Source organism: Nelumbo lutea, chromosome 5 (assembly GCF_056320005.1).
Source record: "Nelumbo lutea isolate HS-2025 chromosome 5, American lotus-T2T, whole genome shotgun sequence".
In the NCBI taxonomy this organism is placed as follows: Eukaryota; Viridiplantae; Streptophyta; class Magnoliopsida; order Proteales; family Nelumbonaceae; genus Nelumbo; species Nelumbo lutea.
Genome location: NC_142688.1, coordinates 18,453,591 through 18,480,304, shown reverse-complemented (window position 1 = coordinate 18,480,304; position 26,714 = coordinate 18,453,591). Strand labels below are relative to the sequence as shown.

Here is a 26,714-nt window from a genome sequence, read left to right as displayed (position 1 = left end):
ATTTACTCCGATTTTATCGCCGGATTCCCGCCGGCGCCGTAAATAAGAACCCCGGTAAAGAGAAGTAGTGAAAACTCGTAAGTCGTAACACTAAAAAAATAAAGTGACAAACGCGAACCGATACGAAACGTGGGAGAGCGAGAGCTCCCCAACAACCATTCCAGGCAAAACAGGAGGACTTCTAGAAAGTCTCCTTATACCGGAAGTAAAGCCTTCATTAATACTATTATGGGAGAAGAACCGTCCAAGCCCTCTGAAGAAAATCCTAGCATTTCTTCGGTGGTTGCTCCTCTCGACACAGAAATGGCCGAATCCCAGCTTGTCGAATCGACTCCGAAGCCTTCGTGGTTCACTCCTAAGAGGTAGTGCTGTTTATTCAGTAAGCTTGTCGTTTTTTGTAGAGGACTCAATGCCCTAATTGTCAACAACAAGCGGCTTCTCTTGTTTTTTTTTTCTTGTTGTTCTCGTTTGCTAACTGCCTTGGAGGTTTTACAAGTTTAGACAATTGATTTTGCCGTAGTTGGTTTGCTCGAAGTGATTGAATTTGGTTTTCGGTAGTTTATGGTTTGGCGTTGGGAGCTCAGGGAACTGCATACAGGCATTAATGGATGATTGTCCTATTTTTCTGCATTAATTTTATAGATATAGTTACAGTGGTGGTTCAATTAAGATTCATGATCGGGAGATGCTACAAACTGTCCATTTGTGGTGGCTTGGATCAATCATCCATTATGCAGGGGAAATTAAAGAGGATGTTGCGATGGATGAGTGACAAGACTAAAAAGACTTAATCAGAATGAATGCATTGGAGAGAGCTTAGGACTTAGGAGTAGTTCCAATTAGTGTTAACATGAGGGAAAGTCAACCAAAATGGTTTTGTCATGTTATAGACGAACCATGACTACACAAGTGAGAAAGAATGAATTGGTGCAACTAGAAGGTTCTAAGAAAGGAGAGACCAAAGAAGATGTGGTCTGAACTGGTAAAAAAATATATTTGATAGAAAGCATGGCTCTTTATAGAGCAAAATGGTAGGACAGGATTTATGTACTGGAACACAAATAACTGGGATTAAGGTTGATTTGTATATCCTGTCATTTCCACCTTTTGCTCTTTTACTTTCATCAGTTATCATCTCCATACATGCAAAAAAAAAAAAAAAGGAAAAGAAAAAAGGGAAGATAAAAGGTCATGCGCCCTATTAAGAAGGGTATCTGTTTTATCTGTTCTTGAATTACTTTTTCTTTTTTACCATCATTTGGGATACTTTCTTTAATGTTTCTAGAATGTGATACAGGAATAACTTCCCTTGTTTTGGGAATGGAAATGACCAGCCTGCAAGATTCCTCTTTTCTTGGTGTGAAGTGTCTGTATAAATTCCACATCAAGAAAACAAATGAATTTTTGTGTTACTATCAAAAATTCACATTGAAATTTCATCTTATTTTCCTCCCAATTCTAACTATGTGCCTTCCTGTTTTCATTTTCTATTTACTTATTAGTTATTAATTATCAAGCAATGTTGTCCATTCATTATCATCATCATCATCTAAACCTTGCACCAACCATATGGGGCGGCTACATGAATCCTGTTTTGCCATTCCATCCTGTTAGGCATTAAAGACAATTCAGAATCCTTGACCATAAGAGTTTGGCAAAAGTTTTAATGCCGGCTTCTAACCTGAAAAACATCCTCCTTTATCTGGGCTTGGGACCAGTGGTGTAAGATAAGCTCACACAGGCAGAGTTAAGTAATGTTGTCTATTGATGGAAGATGAATTTCTTAATGTTCTGTTTGCAGGTTACTTATAATCTTTTGTGTGATTAACATGCTAAATTATGTTGATCGTGGAGCAATAGCAAGCAATGGTGTAAATGGAAGTAAACGGACATGCACAGAGAGTGGTATATGCACTTCGGGTAGCGGAATCCAGTAAGATATATTTTGAGGTTTATTTGGTGTTGCAATTTTCCTGATTCTTTTACTTTTGATGTGATGGGAACTTCTGTTGGGTTTTCATTTGCATTCATCTTTATTGAGGTTATTTATATTGCTCAGAATGGTCTAATGGTTGCTTGCAGGGGTGATTTTGATTTGAACTATTTTGAAGATGGTGTTCTATCATCTGCTTTCATGGTTGGACTTCTAGTGGCGTCTCCAATATTTGCATCCTTAGCAAAGAGGTAGTACCTTGTAAATATTTTATTGATAACCTTAAAAACTTTATATTAAAAGTTTAAATAGAGGAGAGAGAAGGAAGACAGTACACTTGTTTAGACCTTAGAATCCAAATGAGCCAATCAAAATCTTTAGCATCCATTAGAACAAAGTTAGAAAAAAATTGGATATATAGGATACAAATCGTATGTGTTAGCTTCTTCCCTAGCTGGAGAGGTAGCTGATCTCATAACTAATATATGAATGCAGTGTTCATGGTAGATACCTATGACTTCATTTCCTTAATAAAGTGAATGTATGCCTAAGGTAGACTTTTATCCCCTTATCCACCCAATCAGTTCCAGTCCTTGTAATAAGGATATCGTTTCCAATAGGGTTGGAATATAGAGTCAAGACTTCACCCTCGTTATCCCAGAATATTCCTTTACCTGAAACACTAGGATTTCCAAGACTACAACCACCAAAGGTAAGCTTTACATTATCAAGTGGGGGAGAAGCCAAAGATGGAGAGTTGGCTGTCTTCTACTTGATGAAAAAGCCACATTTGGCTATCCTTCTAAGGATGTCATCCATGCTAAGACCTCTTAATAATTCTCGTATTTGCATTTTATGAATCATTAACTATTATAAAGCTTGACCACAACTGCTTCAGTCCAAAATTATATTCAAAAGTTCTAGAATTTCTTTCTTCCTCCCTATCAAAAAAAAAAAAAAAAAAAGAAAAGAAAAGAAAAGAGTTTCTTTCTTCCTGCTACAACCATAAGACTGTAGCATACTGTGGTCCTTTTCTTAATAGGCAAAAGGGCACATATGACCACCTCAAAGGACTTTTTAGATGGATATTAAATATCTTTCTTGTTTGGGAAAAACTTAATACCTAGAAAAGGCTATGATAAGGCCCAGTCACAGTATGAATGTCTCGGCTCAAGGTAGATCCAATAAGTCTCAAGCCCATACCCAGGCGGGCAGCCCCAGAACCATTAACTTGGTGTCTCCACTCAGATATGTCTATACTAGAAGGCATGCCAGCCTTAGTTTGTTTTGAGATTTAACTATTACATGAAGTTGATGTAAAAGGGTATATAAGCCCACTATATGAATCATGAATGAAGGGAAAATTCCACTTTAGTACCCTGAACTTTGGAGGTAGTGTCAAGTTAGTATCCAAAGTTCCAAACGTGTCACTGCAGTACCTAAACTTTCAAAAAGTGTCAAGTTGGTCCCAGCTGTTAACTGACTGTCAGTTATCTGTTGACACATTTGAAAGTTTGGGTACTAACTTGACACTACCCCCAAAGTTCAGGGTTCTAAAGTGGAATTTTCCCTTGAATGAAAGACTATCAATTGTTTAATTGGTAACTTTCCTCTAGTAATTGGTAAAAAATGTATTATTTACAATGATTTTTTTGGTAATAAAATAAAATTATTAAAAGGAAAAAAGAAAGTACAAAGGAGAGTGACAAAAGAAAAAACAAACTTCAACCCCCAAACAAGAACTCCAACCCAAACACACCTTAGCATAAGACCAGCAGAAACCCAAAAGGCCAACAATCCACCTAAAACAAATCCCCAAACAGCCAAAACCAAACACAACCTCAAAGACAACACAAACAAACCCACTTCAAACCCGACAAAAACAACACCCTCTCTCAACAAGACTAGGAACAAAACCACCCTAAAAAATTGCGACCTTTAAACCAATAAACCACTAAAATCTTCTTGAGGCTTTCTTGATCTTCAATTACTTATCGCTTGGCTTAATCTCAAAGAGATTCCCTTTTAGTCTGCCAAAAACCTTTGAAACCAAAACATCTCAATGCTTTGTTTGTTTTTTAAGTCTTCTCATTGATCCTTTCCAGTTCCAGAATTGTGTTTTTCTCAAAGAACTGGACATCAACCATCACTGCATCTTTTTCAATATTAGCTTCTTGCGGTCTAGTTGTACTCAAGTCATTGTGGCCCTCATCAAACTATGGTGGATACTCTTGAAGATCTCCAACATTCTTTCTTACAGGCATCTTGTAGCTTTCCTCCAACTCTTGAAACATCTCAGGATTTAGCCGGCATTTTCCCTTTATTTCTTCTCCTTTCTTTATCTCCATCTGCTTGTACAGATTCAGGAACAATCGTAACAGGGTGGAGCCCCTTCTCTGACTGTTCCTCTGTCCTTTCCAAGTTTGAAGAGTTTTTCAGGATCACCCTAGAAATCTGAGAATTGTTTGGCTGGTCTCCTCTTTCTAAGTCCACCACTTTATCCAACTCCAGATCCTCCCCCCTCCCCCACCTATCTTTCCTCTCCTTTCTTTATCTCCACCTCCTTCAGCAACTTTAGAGTCAATCGAAATCTCTGCACCCTAACATCTGAGAGTTTCTCTGACTCCTTAGCTAAACAAGGGAAAATGAGGCAACAATTGTTTTGGGCATCCATGTAATTTGGGGATTGCAAGTAGGGTTTGATACCATGGTTAAAAAGTTGTACTAATCATTTCTTTATTCCAAATATTTTAATAAAGTCACTTTTCTACTGATAAAAAAAAAGACTTGGGGTAGATTTTCCGTATTTGAGCAAGGAGTAAGCATCTTATTTTTATCATATTGTCACCACAATAGGGCTATGTGTGTTAGAATTGAAAATGTAATATTTGTAGCTCTGGTTTAAGAATCCATTAGATAGATGCGAGTTTGGCTATAGTCAGTCCAAAATTTCTCTGCAAACTTACATGTATTGTCTTTGCAGCCACAACCCATTCAGGCTTATTGGAGTTGGATTAACAGTTTGGACCTTAGCTGCAGCTGGTTGTGGTTTTTCTTTTGACTTTTGGTCTATCACCATATGTCGCATGTAAGTGCACCTGTGATAGCATGTTAAAAATTGAAGGTTTTGTAGATCTTGAAAGCATGACTTTCTTATGGCAGCACTGGTGTTCTTCTGTCCATTTAGGTTGGTTGGTGTTGGTGAGGCTTCATTCATTAGTCTTGCAGCTCCATTTATTGATGACAATGCCCCAGTTGCTGAGGTTTGGTGTCCAACTGTTTTGTAACATTGTATGACTGTACTTCATCACTTGTATTCTACTTTGAGATCATCATTTGTGTCATAGACTAAACTTTTTTTTTGATAAGTAATAGCAATTTTATTAACTAAAAATTAATTAAAATCAAAGGATACATAGAACAAAATCTCCACGACGAGGTGCGAGGTGTAGCCTCTAAACCATACCACAAAGCTTACAATTGAGCCCAAAAAAGCTGATTCCTATGTACCCCTTGTTTGGATAGAAAATCTGCCAATCCATTTTCCGATCTTCTTTCCCATTGAACTTCTCAAGGCCCCTCTATAGGACCAGACAACAGTCTCTGGATCTTTCAGCCACCCAAACCAATTGTGAAGATATAGCTTGATGTACACTATTAGAGTAGTCCTTGTTGTACAGTATCGTATTCTTATTATTTTATTTGTTTTTTTATCTTTCAGCCCTGTAAGGGCATTCATGTAAATGCACATATCTTTTTATCTCTTTAATATAAAAGAGACTCTTTGGGGTGGGAGTTGACTATTCTGGACACCCCTAGATCTGTATTCTTCTTGCTCTGAATTCAGTTCACACCAATAACCAGTTTAGAGCCACCTTGAATTATCAGATGTTCCCCAGCCAATTCCTTCCCAATCTCTGCTCCTTGTAGCATGGCTTGGACTTCTGCATTAACTGAGTTTCCCACACCAATAGGACCAGAAAATAAAGCACAATCCGGCCCTCAGCATTTCTGAACAGTCCCCCAATTCCGGATGGCCCTGAGTTACCTAGACTACTACCATCAAAATTTAGTTTAACAACACCTTCAGGGGGCCTCCACTCCACCACAGGTTTATTTCTAGCAGCAGAACTTTTGGCAACTTGCTTCCAATTTCTCCAAATGTCATCAAAGGAGAAAGGTAAGTAGAGGTCCAAAGACTTTACCTAGTTTATGGCTAAACTTGTGTAGTAATTTGTATCCCTTATATGCTGATAGGGCATATTAAAATGGGAGTTCCTTTCTGTTTTTTTAGTTTTATTTTTTTATTTTTTTATTTTGTACATTAATAAGTGGTAGAGAATGAGAAGATAAATAGTTGAATACAAAGGAGTCAACCAAAAGTAGAACACGGGCTGAAAGCCAAAGCAACAACCAATAGCACATAATCCATTGGAAATAATATCCATTGAAGATTGACTTGTATTGCCTCTAGTTTCAAGCTTCATTGAGTCCATTGGTAACACAATTCAAATTCAAACCTTGTTTCAAGCATGTAGTTTATGGATTAAAGAAAAAGAAAACAATACAACAAGGTGACAAGATAGCACCCACACAAAATTCAACACCAAAACCTCAGAACCCTCCAGCCCTTTGATAGCAATGTTTTTTATTTTATTTCCAACCCTTAAACAAACTACAACCTCGCTACCAAGACCTAGAGCAGTCAGATCCCAAAAAAATTCTTCTCCCTATACCATTGATCCAGGAACATCCCTCATATAATCCCTTTGCAATTGAGATCTCCTCTTTAGTGTTTTCAGCTTGCTTACTTGGACTTCAGTTTCAACTACCCTTTCCAGGTCCACCTGTTTTTCTATTTTTCTTATTTTATTGATAACTATCCTCTTCCCCCTCTTTTTTTTCTCATCTTCTAATTCTTCCTCGTCCTCCAACACTTCCTTCCTTTTTAGCATTACATTTTCTTTTTGAGCATCGAGACAAGGCCCCATTTTCTGTTTCTCTGCCTCTTTCTCTGCCCCAATGTGCCACCTTATTATATCAATCAATTCCTCTGGGGTTTGTATTTTATTTGAGAAGATTCTAGCATTTCACTATTCTCATGTTGTCCATAGAATTTCTGCTCTTGCACATCTCTATAAAATCATCCCCCTCATTAAGAGGGGTGAAATAGGCTAGAATGTCCACTTGGAACCAGATAAGGAAGTTATTCTAAATACTAATGAGAGAAGTGGGGGTTAGTAAATGGTAAAGGTTTTGACACCTTGCTTTGCATAAAAGTACATCTGGGGTTTGTGGTACCAAGAAGGTCTTCTTTTCTAAAGGGCCTCAGACGTGCTAATCTTCAAGAGTTTAACCTTCCAACAGAAGACTCTAATCTTAAAAGGTGTTGGACCCAACCATGTGCATTATTGAAAATTGTATCTTGCACATTAATTGGCAACTGTATTTTCATGTCCACATGGTGGCTTTGGCATAGTAGCCAAGTAGCTTAGTATTTGCTTGTCTCCCTTTTATGTGAATCTAATTGTTATGGTTAATATATATGATGAGTAGCAATTGTAGATTAGTATTGCTAACTTATTCCTTTTTTCCCATGTTAGTTATTGTTATCAGAAAATTTTGTTTGCTTAGCATTTAAGGGAGCTGCATAGCAGTAAAAAGTTGTTTTAGTTTCATTTGATCATTGACTGAATGTTTTATCTTATTAACTTCTGTTTCTTATTTTTTCCTTGTTATTGTGTCAGAAAACAGCATGGCTTGCAACCTTTTACATGTGTATACCCACTGGAATTGCACTTGGCTATGTTTATGGTGGACTTGTAAGTTCATCTTCTTGGACTATGGTTTTTAATGGCTTCTTTTCTTTTTCTCTCTTTTCTTCTTGGTTTAATATACTCTAATAAATTGTAACTAATAGGTTCAACCTAAAGTTCTTGATGTCATTTACTTTTCTTTCTCTGATTTTCAGGTTGGAAATCATTTTAGTTGGCGATATGCATTCTGGGGAGAGGCAATTTTGATGTTTCCCTTTGTCATTCTAGGTTTTGTTATGAAACCTTTGCAGTTAAAAGGTGCAAACTTTATTATGCATTCATACCATTGGTTTGGTTTTATATGATCTTGTGGGAACCTTAAGATGTTCAACAATTTGAAACTACAGGTTTTGCTCCTGCTGAATCAAAAAAAGCACTGGAGTCTATAGATACAGTTGCTATAGAAGTTGAAGGTGAAATATTTTTTTGATTCCTTTTGTTTAATTAGTCTGATGTTGAGTGGTTTTATATAGTCGATACACATGTTACTCTCTTATGTTGAAGCTTCTTCACCTGGCATACATTTTGTAGTGAAGTTTGGGCCCAAGGTGATCTAGGAGTTCTGTCATTTTTTATGTACAAGGTGCCCCTAATCCCTTCAGGATATGCAGCATAGGCCCTTAACCCTTTTGCTTGGTTTTAAGTATATCAGATTACAATTGGGCCCAATACAGTTCACCCCTATTGAACCCTTGCTTGGCTAGCATTTCTATTTAAATGTTTCCCGAATCAATGATGGAATATCATGTCAGAATTGAAATCATCCATGGATTATGGGGGTTGATTGATACTTTTTTTTCCAAAGGTGAATAAAAGTTCAGTTTGTATTTTCTACCACCTGCATGCTGGGCTGTTCCCAGCTTACAGGTTTCTGCCGTTATCTACTTTTGATAGCTGGGCTGGGCAGAGCTTCCTGATATAAGGTATTCTTGGTTTCTACCAATTTAGTTCAGCAGGAAAATAAACTCCAAGTTTCCAAAAATTCTTTTGAAAACTGGTAAGAATAATGTTTTCAAATTCCTTTGAAATTTGTCCAAACAAGTGATTCTAATTGGATATTTGGTTGGGGCTTTTGGCAACAACAAGGGAAAGTCGAGGAGTTTGTTGCATTTCCACCACTATGTCTCTTTGACCAAATTCAATATCATGTGGCAACTTGAAACCATCCATAACCACTCAAATATCATTGTCATGGTGTTACCAAATAAAAATATACAAGATACAGCTTGATATTTCTCTAAAATTTGGATAATTATTGAAAATATCGCATGATAATGAAGTCCTTTGTTTCACAGGATTTCAGGCTCACTCAACTGCTAACTAGTAATGGATTTGAATATGAACTTTTTTCTACAATTCTTTACGTGTTCTTGGTTGATGGGAAATCATTTCATGGAGTATCCAGAGTTCTACTGTTAGCCAAAGTTATGGCCTGATTTGTAATGTAGATAATCAAGAAAGAGAAAAAAGAATATAAGGACAGAAGAGGTATATAGACATATTCATGAATATTTTATGCCTGAACTCTTAGTATTCTCCCGAAAAACCTCCATGTCTCTGGATGTATTGTAAGGTTTATACTGTTTGATTCTTTTTGTGATTTTTTAATAAATAACAGAAACTTTTCAATAAACAATGACCACCACACTGCACACCATATTGTTTGATTCTTTTTGTTAAATCAATTTCTATCACTTTAGTAATGACTAGCTGTTAATTGCAGATTCAGGGGTTTCAAATAATAGAGATGGTTTAGTTGCCGTAAATGAGAAACTCAATGAGTGCAAGTCAAGGAAATCTTCACTGTGAGTGGCTCCCTTGTCAAGCTTTTATAACATATGCCCGCCTGTGTATGGTTGTGTGTGCATTCATACTGCATATAAAAAATTGCATAGTGAAACTGTTATTATCAACAAAGTTTTTGTTATCTACCAAATTACTGTTATAATATAATTAGCTACTAATATATTACTGTTATTCTTTTTTTTTTGATAAATGTTAATATATTACTACTTAACCTTTTAACATCTCAGTTATCAGTAAGCCCATGAAAAACAAGTAGTCGATTTATGGCACCACTGGATCCAATCTACAATTATCTAGGAGATTTAAAGTCTCTTTTATAATCAATAATGAAAAGTTTATTATCCAAGAAGATGAAATGCCAAGAGTGGGTCCTTGTAAGGGGGCTCGTAATACAACCTAAATAACAGAAAACAGAAAATATAAATGCAATAATACCATGAATATAAAACATGAGCTCTGTAGAATATAATGACCTGAGGAGAAAAGCCTGCCAACTATGTTCTTTGCTTAACTCTGAATAGGAAGCTATTCTCTTTGGAGGCATAAACGCTTCTATAATATGATGTCACAATGACCAAAAACCTATATAGCAGCACTTTGTTCCACAAGTGGTGGGGTTAGGAGGTCCAGAGAGGGTTAAGTTGTTATCCCCAATTTAGAGGCTTCAGTTACCAGCCTCCAGAGGGTTTGTGAGTCTCAACATGGCAAAGAAATAGGGAGGATACACCATTCTTTGCTCCTGGTTACCTTTGTGTATGTATTTGGGTAGCTATGTCATCCCATCCATAATTGCTTTGTCACCTAGGTAGCATGTAGGCACCTGCATTGGTGATGCCTTAGCAATTATATGTCAAAGTATGGTTGTATGGCATCTCTTGGGTCATTTGGAGAATGAACTATTAGCTTAGAAGCATGGACTGCAGCGCTTGAAAGATGCTTAATTATAGACTAGCTGATAAGAAGAGGGATGCCTCTGCTTAGCACTCTATGTTCTTTATGTAATGATTCCCCGGGTCCTCAAATCATTTCTTCATTCGTTGCAGCTTTTCTAACCAGCTGTGGACAATGACATTGTCCTGTTTTGGTGTTCACTTTTGCACACCAGGATCAGTTCTTCAGATACTGCAAGGATGGAGAATTAAGGGTCTGAACAGTAGAGGTAAATTGTTATGGAAGACTTTACTGGCGACCATTTTGTGTACATTATGGAAGAAAATAAATCATTATATATTTGATAACAAATATAATGATTTGGATAAAGTTAAGAGAAATCTTATAGGTTTGTTGTGTTCTTGGTTGGGTGTACAAAGGATATTTCATGGTGTCCAACTTGGTCTTTTTTTGCAAGCTGGACCTTTCTTTGGGTGACCTCATGTTTTTGTATATTCCAATATACAAGTTCTCATTGTGCATGGGCTGATGTACTTGGTTTTTTGCTTTTCCTGTCCTTGCGTTTATATTGTACTAGCAAAACTTTTGCTCATTCATGCGCTGTCCAGTTATGACTGGTTTGTATTTTCTTCAGATTCTGTACCGAAATTCTACCATTTTTATGATTGGTGAAAAATGAGTTTACTATTGCTAAGTTTCTATTACTTCCCAGTTTTTATTTTTTTTATTTTTATTTCATCAGCAGCTATTACTTCCCAGTTGATGTACAAAATCTGATTACATATCTGACACATTCTTGAAATATTTCACTTGTGGCAGATCTAAGGGTGTATTGAAGACTTTGAATCATTTTGAAAGATTTGGGAGAGATATGAAAGTGCTTTTGCTTAATAAGGTTTATGTTGTAAATGTTCTAGGTATTGTTTTATCATCTTCAGCCCTACAGATTTTTGTGTACTGCGTATGTTTGAAGGATGAGATAAGAAATTGCAAAATGTTTATTCATAAATTTCCCATGCTCTTGATATTATTTTAGCTATTTTTGGTTACTTAATGTGTTGTTAGATTTGATGAGGGTCATCAATTTTCAAGAACCTAGTCCCAGCTATTTGTCATATTGGCTACTTGTTATAACTTCATTTGGACCAAGCTGGATTAGCTTTTAGACATTTTACTGGTTTTCAAGGGGAAAATTTTCTAAGAGATGAGAGTGATGTAACCCATGGGGGGCTGCATGGTGCATCAGCCTAACTCAAACCCCAAGGTGGGAACTCCTAAGAGCTAGCCCTTGAAGTTGATAAATTCAATGTGCCTGCTGTATTTGTTCTTCTAACCATCCACGGAATCATGGATAGGGGAGTGCATTCTTTCCTTTAGGAAGAGGGAGAAAGGGAGAGATGATATGGCTTGATAATTCCCTTTCACCCATTGAACAATGTTCCCTGTAATAGGCATAAACTTTGCAATTGTAATGTTCAATATGCCTCCTGGGATAGCCACTTACTAGTGACTTCTTTCATCTAGCTATTTTTACTGTTTGCTTCCCCTTTTGGGAATTTATTTTATCTACTTAAGCTTTGGGCTTAGATGTAATCATGTTTTTAATTCCCATAAACATGGAAATGGCCATGATGTCGAGAGTGTACACAGATTTTGTTGTGTAACATTTTCAAGAGGCTATTGAGAAGAACTTGACTATATTTCATTGTCATTCCTATCTTATCTGCTGCTGATGGAAGTGTTGTCTTTAGGTTATATATCCTACAACTTTGTCATAGGAGCTTATTCATATTGGGGGCCAAAGGCTGGTTATAATATTTATCATATGGTAAGGTATCTAAAATTTCCATGTCTTGATTGTACGACACATTTTTAGTTCAGTCTTTGATCTCATTCTCTGTTTAAGTGATTACTCATGAGAGGTGATCAAATCACCCTTTAATCCCAAAGAAACAATATGGTGACTGAAGATTATGACAACATGCAATCGTACCATTAGGATATAATTTTGTGTATGATTTATTTGATTGGTAAAAAAAGGGTTTTGTTAATGAAGTGGAAAGAGAGAATATATAACAAGCAAAAAACTTCCTTCCCCTTGGCTTAGGTGCAATATGCATCTCTGTGTTGTCTCTCTCTTTTTTTAATATATATATTCGTTGGTTTTGCTAAAAATGATGTGATTATTCTAGCTTTTTGGGGTTGGCATGTATGGATGAGCATTGGGCCAGGACATGGCAGGCCAAGGCCAAGTGCCCAATGCACAATTCAAAAGAGCAAAAATGGGAGAATGTCAAAAACAAAAATACCTTGGATCCTATATCATATAGAGAGTATATGTCCACAGTAAAAAATATATTTATATTTATGCATGTATAGGCATATGTATCTAGTGTCATGTGTGTATTATTTATTTTTGAATTGTAGAAGAAGCTTGCCACATTAATATAGTAAAAGATACTTAAAAATATTAATACATTCATAGGTGATGGGGGTACTTTTTCCTTTACCCTTTACATAACTGAAGGGTTTTTTTTTTTTTTGAAAAATGTTTAAAGGTTTCTATTGATAAAAGGGGGAGAGTTTTCCTCCAAAAACAAACATATACAACCAGGCTCCTCAAGGCAGAACCCAAAACTGGGAACAGAAATACATCAGTCATGACAAAATAGAAAAATTATCATCCCATAAGATCTTCTGCCAGTGGTTTTCAATCCTAAAAACTCCTTGTGAATCTTGCCCGGTGGAAGAGTGATCTCTCCATTCACAATTCACCCAATAACATCTTCTAACTAGGATCCTTTTGCCTTAAAGACCTTCTCATTGTACTCATTTCAAATTAGCCAGCAAATGATTATAAGAATTAGCTTCTACGAAACAGTTGCTAAAAGCTTTGCATTGCCAGGCTGAGATCCTTTGGGGGTGCCAACCTCATTCCAAACAGCTTAAAGAAATGCATCCACATGCTATAAGAGAATTGGCAGTGGGTCAATTAAGTGTGTCATTGACTCCTCCCTGATTGCACAGCTTGCATTGGTTGACTAAAGCCACCCCTTTGGACTTCAAATGGTTAACTTGGGGATCCTGTCCATAGGAAAAATATAGATTTGGATGAGTTTGCTGCTCGCTCAGTTTGCTGAAAAAATATTTAACAGAGAAAGAACCCACTTTGGGCTTTAACCACCACAGCGGGTCTTCAGAGTTCAGAATTTGGCTGGATTTTACCTGGCCTTCAGTTTTCTTTTACATTGTTTATGGGACTTAATGACTAATCCATAACAGATTGTTTATTCTTTTTGTGTTTTTTGTGCCTTTATGATCCTTCTGCTGGAGAAACTTCCTGGAGTAATAGTTTGATGTTGTCCATTTATTTATTTTTATGTAGATTAGTAACAGAAGTTTTGTTAATAGAAAAAATAGTGCAATCATCATGCCCTGAAAAGAGAATGGTAAGACAGAAAAACCTCCTAAGAGGCAAACCAAAAAAGCACTATAACAAAATCAGAATACACACTATGAAGGGTTCAATTTATCACTTTCATAATGCTTTGCAAATCTCTACTCATGGACCATATGTTATTCAGTCTAAGAAGTTGTGTGGTGCCTTACCTGTTCATATTGATGCAGCTTTGGATTTATTACCAGTGTCAACGAGTTTTCCTTGTTTTATTTATTGTAATTGTATACTGAGTAAGTTATCTCCTTGGCAGAAAAGTGCAGATTTGACATTTGGAGGGATTACAATTGTATGTGGAATTTTTGGAACACTAGCTGGAGGACTTATTCTTGACCGTATAAATTCCACAATCTCCAATTCTTTTAAGGTAAAAGTTGTTGCATTGACAAGTCTTGAATGAAGTGTGCACTTTTCCAGCTAGTCTGGAAATTTCTTCCAGGTTCTATCATGATGAGCCTCCTCTTTCCTTTCATTGTAAATATAACATTGTTGAGAAATGATCTCCCTTGCTCTAAAACCTTGAACTCCACCTATCTCTAATCCCCCTCAAATGCTTCTTCCTTCTTGTGTTTTTTTTTTCCCAAGTTCTGATGGGTAGTGTGTTGATTTATTAAGAATGTGAAAATGGTAAAAGGCACCCAATACTTTCTATTGCCAAAACATTATTCCAATTAAACATGCAATACTTTCTATTGAGAGGGCCAATTTTCTAGATTTAAGGATTTCATAGGAGACTACTAGCATCAGCACAAAGATAGCTTAAGATTTTTCTTTTGAAAACTTTATGGTTCCACTTTCATGTGCTCCAGAAAATAGCATAAGGAATGATGACTCAAAACTAAAACACCTCAAGATACTGTGCAATGGAAATTTGCACGTAAAAACTCCAAAATCTGGTTGGGTTTTAGGATCTCAACCTAGCTTGTAAAATTCCAGAAAAAAGTTGAATTGTTGAAATCATAAATGTTCTGCCACAATCCACCAACCATAATTCCAAAATCAAGTTGAATATGGATTCTGGAATCTGGTTGGGTTATAGAATCTGTATGTTGGTAGGAACAATATTCACCAATATATAAAAAATATCAATGATACGTGGGAAAAAATCACCTGAAATTTTTTGTTGATTTGGGGAAATTTGGTGTAACCACAAATTTCATTAGTATTTGAAAAATATGGGTTTCCATAAATTTCTTATGCACAGTTAGACAAATGGAAAATGCCGGTGCCCAGTGACATAACATAATACCAGGAATACTGAAAACAATACTTTCATCCTAGTTCAAATGGGATAGCTAGACATTTTCATAGTTCTTTTAATTGGTAACAAGAGAAATATGGAATGCTCAGTGTTCGCTTTCCTGTTGTAGTAGTCATTTTTTTTATGAATTCCTGTTGATCTGTTGTACTAATCATCATCCAAGCCTTATCCCAACTATATGGGGTTGGCTGCATGAATCCTGTTGTGCCATTCCATTCTATTTAATGCCATATCCATTAATAAATTATTGGCACTTAAATCATTTCTTACAGTACCTATGTCTTCTATATTAAATTATTTTTTTTGAAAGAAGTTAACTGATTTCATTAAAGGAAAGAGGGGTACACAAGAGGGTATACAAATACAAAACAGGGGCCAGATCCCTGAGAATTACACAGGTGGAATTTTATCACAATACAAGGTCTCCAGAATGACACCTAATTTTGTTAATCCATCTGCAATGGCATTTAGCTCCCTTGGAATCCAGTACAGAGAAACATTCGTAGAAGCCAATAGGTCCCTTGCCTCTGTTAAGAAGTGACCAAGTCTCCATGGTCCAGCCTATGATCCATGCATTTACTATTTAGTAGTCCACCTTCTCCAAAAATTGTCCAAAAGCAAGAGATATGTCCATCTAAGATTGAACCATTGATATTACAATCGTCTGGAGTATATTATCTTAGAAAATTTTTCCCATTTCATTCTTTATCGGGGCTCCCATAATATGGCAGAATGGACAATATTCTGAAGAGTCCACCCACTTTTGCTCTTTATCAGTTCCATTATTAAGGAAACATTGTCTTTTCTGTCATTAAACAGCAAAATGCTTTTCTCCTTTTTTCCTACCATTTGATTAATCTTAGGAATTTTGTTGCAGCTGCTTTTTGGGGCAACATTTATGGGAGCAATATTTTGCTTTGCTGCCTTTTGTTTCAAGGACTTGTATGTTTTCATAGCTCTCTTCTCGATTGGTGAATTGTTTGTCTTTGCCACTCAGGTACTTTTTTTTTGAACATGGTTAAGTAGTTCTCTGTATTAATCCAAAAAAAAAAAACTTCCAATCACCCAGGTTACATATTTTAACTAGTCAACATATATAGCACTACTGTTGTGGCATGCATGTCCTTTATCAGCTACTATTGTTTACTTCATGAATATTTATTTTATTTTATCTAATTTAAGTGAAATTTGTTATAGGTGTCAAGGTTCATTAACCCTGTTTAGGTGGAACTGAAGTAAAATAACAAACTCCTCACCCCCAACCCAGAAGTTGAAATAAAGCACCCAGCAAACGAAAGAATCTAAAACTACCACCACCAACCAGCCCAAAACCACCAAGAAACCAACATGTAATCAGCCCAAATACCATCAATAAAAGAATCATCCCTTGTCAGACTCTGTGAACATTCAACTCTTAACAGCCATACCTTTTTATTCGCTCCCCCACCTCATCTTCCCTTGCCTCTGCCCCCACCCCCTCGCCATTGGTTTTTGTTGATGCAATGAATCCAAAATTCCTTGATTTCTGATCAAAAGCCTATCATTTATTTGAGGTAGTCTCAAGCAACCTCCCTCCCTCCATTGCCCTTTCTTCCAGAGAAAACTAATTGCCTTGCAATGGCTTCCCTTCCCTTCTCACGAGGAAAGAAATCAATTTTCCTAATTGTTATGAAACTGCTCTTTTTAATTTGATGTTATTTGAACTAAGCATCTGAATAACTTGAAAACTTGAATTTTGAAAATGTTTTATTAATGGGAACACATTAACCTTACGTTTGCAGGGTCCTGTGAATTATGTGTGTCTCCATTCTGTTACACCTAACATGAGACCACTATCTATGGCTATGTCTACTGTTTCAATTCACATCTTTGGTGACGTTCCATCATCACCACTTGTCGGGGTTCTCCAGGTTTGCCCTTATGGTTTCTTTTTGTTTTGTAGTTATTACTTTTATGTAGTTAAGAACCTAGTGATATCACCTTCTACGATTTGTTGGAATGGAGTTGTCTATGCTGAGAATTCCTGCCTCATGAAATGATACAGTTTTTTTTTTTCCCTTTTTGATGCTACTTTTCATTTAAGAACTCACTAAAAAAAGATCCATATATTCTGTTAGGATTGTCAATAGGTTGGGTTGACCTGACAGAACCGTTTGGAACCAATTGTATAGGGTCTGGGACTGCATTTTGTCCCAATTATAATTGGGCCAGAATCAGTTTTGGTTATTCTAATACCCATTTTTCTCATGGTTGTTTGTAATATTATCATGTTATAACGCCCAGATGTGTCAATTTAACAATTGAACAGGTTCATTGTCTAATTACAGGTGAAAAACACAGCTGTCAATTATAATCCTGTCTTATCAGGTTAGACCCAATGGTCCTGATTAATAATTGGGTTGGTTCTGGGTCTGTTATAAGTTATAACAGCCCCTATAAGGTCTGGTTTGGTATTGGTTCTGTACATTTATTTCAGTTTGGAACTGGGTCCACCCTGACCCTGGACCAGACCCATCCCATTGACAGCACTATATTGTGTACTTCAGTAAGAGATCTAAATTTAATGGATTTTCTACTATATTGTGTACTTCAGGGGCCATTGCTTGGTGTAAAGGTAAAAAATTGAGCTGACAAGTCTTAGAATACAGGTTTGGGAGTGGGAGCAAATACTTTGTGTAATAAAATGCCAGAGGTTCCAGTCCACCTGTTCCAAGACCCTGGATAGCTGGGACCAATGTTGGGCAATGGCCTTTTTCCAGGTGGAGGAGAAACCTAGGTTATCATTTGATGGATTAGAGAGGAGATGATGGTCCTTGGGCTTGCATAGTTGCACCACCAATCTGGGAAGGTTAAGTTGTAGGTCTCCACAGTGAAAACCTTGTTCAGATGAATACTATGATCTGCTTCCAACTTTGTAGCTGATGCTTCATGAAGGGGTGCGGTTTTTAGGGTGCAGTGATTGTTGTGCGCATGCAGCTTCTCTCTTGGATGGGTGTGGGGTTCTAACTTCTAAGGTCCTTCTGTATCCCCTTTTTGTCATCCTTTTAATTTATACCTCCGATAAGGATGACCAGAAGAGGCTTCTGTGGTTTATACAAAGTTATTGAATTCATCACCTCAAGTAAACATGACTGAGTAGGGTTTTCATTTTCTTTGCCTCTCTTTTCTTTTTATTTGCTCCCATTATTCCTTTTTTTATCAGTAACTGGTTATTTTATTTATTATGGAAAGTGGACATGATTAAGCACCCGGCCCCATGCTTCCCAAACTTGTATTACTTTTCTTACAATGATTACAAGATTTCCACTTGGTTAATCATCCCCCCCCTCCCCCCCCCCCCCCCCCCACCCCACCCCACCCCAATAAAATTGATCTTGTTTTGCTCCTTGTATACCCAATATGACAGCCATACCATTGGATGATCTGTATGTCCAAGAATTTTTGCTCTTGTGTCCACAAATAGTCTTTTTACCTCCCTCCCATCATTCTAGTCCCAATGGTTTGATCTGTCTTGAGTTTAGGGCTGTCAATGGGTTACGTCTAGGTTGCAACAGTGTAGATCTGGTCAGAAACCAATAAGAAAACCCAAACTCTATAGAATTTGTAAGTGATAGAACCAACACGGCAACACCTATCCTATTATAAATCTGGGTTATTGGGTCTGAACTTATTATAAACGAAGGGCCTTTAGCCTGGTAATTTGATAATAAACCTTTCAATTTTCATGCTCTCTCTTCTCAAAATATTTCAAGACTAAATTACTTATACCTCCCCTAGGGTTTTGGCCAAATATTAAGACCTCCCCTCAGGTTTACCTATTAACTTAAGGGTGAGTTACTTGTTCCACCCCTCAATTAAATTTTCATCAGTTTAGTGATGGAAAGTGTTCATGTGACACTTAAAAGTTTTTGAAAGTCCATTTTATCCTTTTAAGACGCCTTTTTGTTTATTATATGGACAAGTTAACCTAATTTATGAGCTGATAAAAAATAGCCTATTTTATGCTTCTTGAAGGGACAAATGAGTGTTATGTGGAATGAAAATTTGAAAATAGGTTGAAGAAAAGTAAGGCAAAAGTTACCTTTTCTTAGGGATGTCTTGGTAAAATACTAGTTTTTATCTTTAATTCTTTATCTTATTTTCATAGGCCACCCGAAGTTTTGTGGTCCAAGGAGGTCTTAGTATTTCATTGAAACCCTAGTGGAGGTGGTAATTTGCCCATTTTTTAATATTCCTTCCATATAAAATGATTATTTTAGAGATTGTATATGGAATTATTTCAGATAAATCATGAGAAACATACATAAAATGTTGGGTAGTATCTTTGTCATATGTAATATGTATTTGCATAATAGGTTCAAGTTTTAATCGGGCCAGAATAGGTAAACACAGTCCAACCTTATTAATAGCTGACACAAAATACAGACCCAAGCTCTATGTAATAGGGTGGATCTTTTGGGTCTGTTGGGTTGCCCTGAACCACTGGCAGCCATACTTGAGTTTGGAATGATTAAGTTGATAGAATTGGTTTTCTTGGTTTTTTCATTCATCTGCTCAACCCTTCTCAATAAATATTGTTTGGTGTTGATTCAGACTCATAGTTTGAGTTCCCATTTTATCTTTTGCAATGATGAGGTGATAACAAGATTATTGTTGCCTCACAAAATCTTTATATCCTATTATTATTTTTTTAAATCCTGTTAATGGTCTTATATTGGTAAACATCCTGCAGGATTATGTTAATAACTGGAGGGAGACTGCTCTTATTCTCACATCTATTCTGTTCCTAGCTGCAGGAATATGGTTTATGGGTAAGGCTCAATGAGTTGCTACTTTGTGCATTTCTTCCATTTATGCCCCAAGAGTACTCCATATTTTCTTGTACTATTATCTGAGCTTGGTATTTAGTGTCAAACTATTTTTTGTAGTAAAGAAAAACATTTTTAAGGGGTTCTGAACAAGGGGGAGGAATTTCGAGAAAGGATCGTTGGCTACTTCAGATACCTCGCAAGACCCGAGTAGGCTTCATGCAAAAACCATTAAAGAAAAATGGTGGGGTAACAGGGGTGGGTCCGAACTTGGCGGAATTTTGGGTGCTTTTTTAGTAACTCGCTGGACCATCCTGGCGAGTCCTCTCTTAAAAGGAATTAATAGAGTTTTGTGGCCCCAAAATTCCTGACGGTGGTTTTAGCCTTTTTAGGGATATATCTCTCTCATCTTCCTCAGACCTGGTCATGGTTGGAGAAAATGGTGCTTCAGTGGTAGATCTCAGAGAAGGGAGGGTTCTCTCCAAGGTTGTTGAACAATCGAAGCCGGATAAGGATGGGTTTGAGTGGCGTATCACAAGATTCAGTAATGAGAAAGAGGAGAAATCAAAGAAAGACAACACGGCAGATAAAAAAGAAGGGGAAGGAAAAAACTGGAGGAGGGGGAGAGGGGGACAACAATCTGGCTGAGCCTGTTTTGGAAGGTGCCGGACACAAGAAAGTAGGTGAATCAGCAGAGAAGAAAGATGGGAAGAGTGGAAAAGGGGAAAATTCTATGTCAAAAGTTTACATAAGGAAACAAAAATATAGAACTAGACCTTTGCAAGATGATAAGGAAGCTGATGATGAGGATGGAGCAGCTTCGGCTTTAGAGGAGGAAGGGGTAATTATTGATGAGACTCATGAAATTGAGACGGAAGTGGATATGGAAAAGGTGCTGAACAGGGAGGTGGAGGTTAGTAAAATTTTGGGTTTATTTTTACTTTTTTTTTGGGGGGGGATGATTTTGCTAAGGAAACTTTTAGGGAGGTGAAGAAATGTCAAGAGATAGTTCGAAGGAGAAGGAGAATTTAATTTCAAGCGTTAAGGTGGCTGGTTCTGGTTCTTCATTGGTCGAGGTGAATGAGAGTCTGAAGACTGACGAAAATAGAGAGTTTGGGAATGACAAAAGAGAAGAGTTGAGTGCAATCCAATTTTTTGAAAAGAATGCGATCTTTGAATTAGAAAAGATCAATGCAGACAGGGAGGCTTTTTTAACCAAGGAAAAACCTCCTAATGCAGTAAGGAGATTTAGAAGACAGAAAACTAATCAAACAGTGCAAGTTGCAAAAGTTTTTGCCAGATTAAAGCTGAGAGTTTTTGGGGGTGGTTCCAAAGAAGGGGAAGAAGACGAAGAAAACCTTTCAGGTAAGTAAAAATAGTTTGGTTTAAGACATTGGAGGCAATGAAGAATTGGGTAAAGCATGGTGTTTAAGTCCCATCAAATAGGTTTCTGTGTTCAGGGTAGGTGTTTTTGACTTTTTGTTTTAAGGTTGAGATAAAGGGTTAGGTGGGAGTTATCAGTTTTGCTTGCTTGTATGAGTGTCAATGGAAGAGGATGTTATGTTTTCTCGGGTTTTCAGCTTTGGTTGGGGTGGGTACCTCAAAACGTTATTGATTTTCAGGGCTGCTTTTTTAGGTATAAGGGGTTAAGCTGATGTTGTTTTCCTGGGTTGGGTGATGTCTTATCACCCGTTTGTATCCTCCTTTTTTTGTTTCATTAATAAATTTTCTTCTTTATTTATCTCCAAAATAAATAAGAGACAAATTACTAGTTCCAGTGATAAGAAGTCATTGAAGTAGGAAAGAAAGAAGACAAAGATTGAAAACACCATCACCCCACATACACACCTCTTCTAAAACAGCACTCCCATCTCAAAACCTACAAATAATCCTACAAAAGCATCCATTTGAAAAAGGAACTAAAATTCCCTCAAGTCTCTTCCAAACTAGTCTAACCCAAATCCCCTCCCCCAAGCAGTCTAAATCAAAATGAGACATGGATTCCTGTCGTATATTTCAAACCCAATTCCTGACCATCCACCCACAGTACTTTAGTTTAATCAACTTCGATCAATCTCTCTCCATTCTCTCAATCAAAAATTCCACCGTACCCCTTACTGACCACTCAAGAAAGATATTAAGAACTTTTAATTCTTCCTTTCACCTCTAATTCCAAAAACGTTTTTCTGGAATATTCCTCCCTACCCAGAAAATGAAAAATAGGCCCAATTTCTTTGTGACCTGATTTTCTTTTTCTATTGTCTTGCTTAGTCTGTTTTCTTATCAATATCAGTGTTTAGAAAACCAGACCAGACCAACCGGTTGGATTGGTTGAACCCTGAACAGGCCCCTGGCTGGTTTGTTCATGCCCCCCAAAACCACATTGGGTAAAAACCGGCCAAAACTGGTGACCTGAATGGTCAAACCGGAAAACTGGTGGCCCGGTCCTGGTTTTAGAAAACTGGCCGGTTTTTTGAAAATTCTTTTAGCACATAAATGCAAACTTCTAAAGGACATAACTTTGTGTTCGGATGTCTGATTGAGGTGATTTGTTTTTTTATTTTGGGTAACTTTTGAGATGTACGTGACGTGTTCCCAAGGTGTCTTGGCACCTTGGTCAACTATTTTTGCTAAAGCATCTTTTTGGCCTCAAATCTTAATTTTTAATATAAAAAATTAATGTAAAATAAAAATATATGTTATAGAAGAATACAATTATATATTTTGAATATATTGTAATTTATTAAATAATTTATAATATATTACATTATATATGGTGCACACACAAAGACACACACACACATACTCTCTTTTTCCGGCTTGATGCCAGTCCGGTTCTCTGAACATGGATCAATATTATAAACTTCATCCTCTTCTATTACATCTTAGAATTTCTTCAATAATTTTTCTTCTGATGATTTCTGCATTACATGCATCTCCAGCATCTTATCCATGGGAACTTCTAATGACAAACAGACAAAGAAGTATCTGGTGATGTCCTGACTTGATCATAATTAGGCTCCTCATTCTTTCTGCTGAAGCACCTTTTTTATTTTTATCTACAATTAAACTTGAACCCACTGTTATCTTGCAACAAAATCAAACACTGTATCCACTTGAGTTTTCTCAACTTCTTTTTTCCTAAAAGAAACGTCCTTAGTACTCTTCCTCCTATAGACCCTTTTAAGCTTTTTTCATCTCTGACTACACATAACGACATTGTACCCTAGAGAATTTTTGGCCCCACATAACCACCTATATCTGATGTCAAACTGTAGCAATTGGACCAACCTTGTTGACTTAAAAAGTGGAAAAGAACAGGCTACAGAGTGCATCAATATCAAATGCTGAATTTAGTCTGCCCTGCCATGTAGGCTCTAGAGACTCCTTGACCCTGTATGTACCACACTAATATCATCCTTAGATTATCTCTTGCATTCCAGCATGCCTCACAGTAAATTGGCCATCTGAGAAAGCTCCATGTATACGGGAGCCAGTGGGCCAGCCAGGTCCAAAGCCTGGACAACATACTCTAGAATACTTAATGACCAGTAGAGCATTTCAATTTTTGCACTTGCAAGTGTAAGGGTGCCGGGAAGGATAAGATGGCCTGGGCCTTTGAAAGTGGTGTCTTAGATGCGGGTTCAGGTTGGATGGAACTACAAGCCAGATGGACCCCTTGGCTCAAGCTGGGCACAAGTCCTTGGAGCCTTGGAGGCCGGTTTCCGTAGTGATGGTATCCTGTTGGTGGTTGACTGGGGAAATCTCAGTCTGAAGAGCGGGTGCACCCTCTGCAACTGAAGGAATATTTGGTACTGGGATGGGTGTCCTTCCTGATCCTATGTGTCTTAATCGTCTCAGGACAGGACCAATGTCAAATTGCAGATGTTTTCTGTCGTCAGTTTTTTTTGTCAGACTTGCATTGCATTTGCACCTGGGGCTGGCTCCAATCACAGTTGCATTCGGTCTGTGGTTGCACCCAGGTCTGTCCTAGGTATACTGGATCCTGAGGGTGCTCCTGTTTGGGGGGGGGGTGGTGGTTGGGGGGGCGCTCTTACACCAAGTTCCTCTCTCAGCCTCTCAAACTCTACATTATGGGGTACTTTGGGTTTATTCTTATTGTTACACTGAAAACTTGGATTTTGGTCTTTGAACTTTCCCTTTATGCTAATTCTTGTTGTTGAAGTTGTTTTTTGGCATTATTTGGTATTTGAACGATGGAGGGTTGGATGTGGTCTTAAAACTCTTAGTATGATTTCATCCTTTAGCAATGGAGGGTTGGATGGCTGCTGCATGTGTTATTCATTATCCCTTCTTTGCCTTTTGCTTGGATAACTAGGGTTAGGGGTGAGCAAATGGGTAGGTTCTACCCGGAACTGAATGGAACCAACCTTGAACCGACCTTGAACGGACCTTACCCAGTGCAGGAAATATCAAATTGATGTTTCTTGAAAACTCTTAACACGGATTTCAATGTGGTATTTTAACTTTAGTTTTAAGTGACTAAGCAACTAGTTCCGCAGTTATCTGATTGTAAGCTGCATGTGCAGGTATCTTTTTACACAGTGTGGATAGATTCAATGAGGATGGTGAGCATCAAGTTTCCGGGGTGGAAAGGTCGAACCTTAGGCCATTGCTTGATGGCACGAAAACAGAAACCCAAGAGGAATCTGCAGAACTGTAAATCATGAGCACAATATTAAGTTTTTGTTTTCTTCCAGCTGGGCCCAACATGGAGTTCAGATGCATAATTGTTTCCAGAATGCCTTAATCATCTCAGTTTGGATTCAACTGTAACTATACGTGTTTATATTGTTTGACAGTTGACAGCTATGAAACACGGAATAGACCGACTGTGTAGGAGTTCAAGAACAAGTTTCTTTGCATATCACTTGCAAATGTACAGACATCTTAGGAATCATGTAAATAAATTTACAAGTTTCTTATTAATTCCGTAATTTGGTAATGTTGATCCGGCGATTCCCATGTTGGAACTGTTTTCAATCTCATTGGCAATTCGCGACCAAATAAGGGTTCATATCCATAATCAGAGATGGGGCATTTAGCGACACCCTTCAAACTGGGTTCATATCCAAGTATGTTGTATGCATGTCTTACCCAGATCCAGACCAGGTTCTGTGAAGAAGGTGCTGACTATGCCTGTTTGGCGTGTCTTTATGTGCAGTCTTTCGGTTGTTTACAAGCTGGGCAGACCGTGCTGTGGTCTTTTTCCATTTGGATCGTAACAGATCTAACCATCAAAAGTTGGTGCGCCGAAAAGATGTGAGAAGCCCATTTTGGGCTGATTTTAGAAAGCTCCAGATGGAGTTTTACACGTCTTTCTCGTTTTATTCCCGTGCAGAAAGACAAAAAGATGCATGAAAAGATGCGCAATAGTCGAATTAGCTTTGGGCTGTCCAAATTTTCATGCAAAAGCTCAATGCATCTTTTGACTCAGAAATACCGGAAAATTTTCCAAAAAAACTTCCCTAACGGCCCACCCCTAAATAAGGTTGTTCAGCCATCCTGATTGGTTTACTCTGATTCCATTATTCCTAATAAAAAATGCTAGAATGTCTCTCAATTACCTTAATTATGTAAAATTGTAAACTACCAAACTCTACCTATATCTTTCCACATGGAGGAATCCATGGTTGATCCAGAGTGTCCATCAAAAAGATCGGCAGAGCTCGACTCCTCCAATGCGCAGTCCTTGTCCCTTATCCCAAATTCCCAACTCTCAAAGCATCCACTTGGGCCCAAAAGGGATTTAGTTTGTGTAAACTAGAAGTCTAGAAGGGATGAGAGCAACATGTAGGGGACCTTGCCCTTTCAAGCATTTTGTGGGGAGACTGGAATCTAAAAGGATCAAGGTGTTCCTGGCGAGTGAAAATTCTTCAACGATTGCAGCCTTACATTTAACAATACCATATTGTTCCTGCTGCGAAAGCATATTATGTCACGCTTACTTCCTTGACTTTTTTTTTTTTTTCTTTTGCAACTTTAATTTAATTGATTTTTGTGGTATTATTGAACTACAGTATTTATCTAAACGGTTCAATTAGTATCTCAAGAATCAACTACTGGTCTGAATTTCGGAATTAGGACTATGGCCATTTGGTTGGAGTCTAAATCTGATAGAAGAATCTGGACCTGCTCTAGATTTCCTAGTCATTGACAATTCTACCCCAAGCCTACCCACATAACATAAGTCATACATAGGAAACATTTCATCATCTTAGAATTCTTGTGGATGGGAGATCCGGAATCGTTCATAAGGAAATGTTCTCAACACATGGTGAAAAGGTGTGAGGTCGGTGTGAGGAGTGATCTATGAAGGATAAATCCCTGTTTGATTTGCTATGCAACTGCTGTACATGGTCATAATCGTAGAATCAATTCATAAAACTCATGAAGTTTTCTCTCTTTCGGAGGTTTCCTCTCTTGGTTTCCAGAGATTTACTCTCTCTCTCTCTCTCTCTCTTCCGAGGGAGCCTCCTTCTCGGGGTTTCCTCGGGTTTCTTCTCATCATCCACCCTCCATCGTCCTTCTTCCATCATCGGTCGATTTTGGGGTGACTCCCCTCGGGGAGTTACCCCTCTCCCCCTATCTTTTCTTCCCTCTCTCCCTCTTTCTCCATCCTTTTCCCCTTCTCCCTTTCCCTCACTCCTCTCTCTCCTCCGTTCCATTTCTCATTCACTCAATCGTTCTTCTCCTTTTTTTTTTGTTTTTTCTTTTTGAT

At 37.6% G+C, this 26,714-nt stretch overlaps 1 protein-coding gene across 1 annotated transcript; it reads left to right on the top strand.

Moving 5' to 3' along the window:
• On the top strand, positions 1-24,922 carry LOC148850722 (putative sphingolipid transporter spinster homolog 2). The gene is made up of 16 exons (XM_088944000.1): positions 1-362; positions 1,802-1,933; positions 2,083-2,184; positions 4,917-5,021; positions 5,121-5,196; positions 7,681-7,755; positions 7,905-8,007; positions 8,097-8,162; positions 9,473-9,554; positions 11,266-11,363; positions 12,198-12,274; positions 14,157-14,270; positions 16,042-16,161; positions 16,946-17,074; positions 19,897-19,975; positions 24,523-24,922. The coding sequence occupies exons 1-16, from the start codon at positions 229-231 to the stop codon at positions 24,654-24,656; spliced, it is 1,626 nt and encodes a 541-aa protein (XP_088800126.1). The 5' UTR covers positions 1-228; the 3' UTR covers positions 24,657-24,922.
• The last annotated feature ends 1,792 nt before the right edge of the window (positions 24,923-26,714 follow it).

What these genes read in the sequence shown, in the direction of transcription:
- LOC148850722 (XM_088944000.1), top strand. Translation starts at nt 229, where the DNA reads ATGGGAGAAGAACCGTCCAAGCCCTCTGAAGAAAATCCTAGCATTTCT. An exon ending in AAGTCAAGGAAATCTTCACT is followed by an intron (nt 9,555 to 11,265) that starts GTGAGTGGCTCC and finishes CACTTGTGGCAG; the next exon opens with ATCTAAGGGTGTATTGAAGA. An exon ending in TGTTTGTCTTTGCCACTCAG is followed by an intron (nt 16,162 to 16,945) that starts GTACTTTTTTTT and finishes TTACGTTTGCAG; the next exon opens with GGTCCTGTGAATTATGTGTG.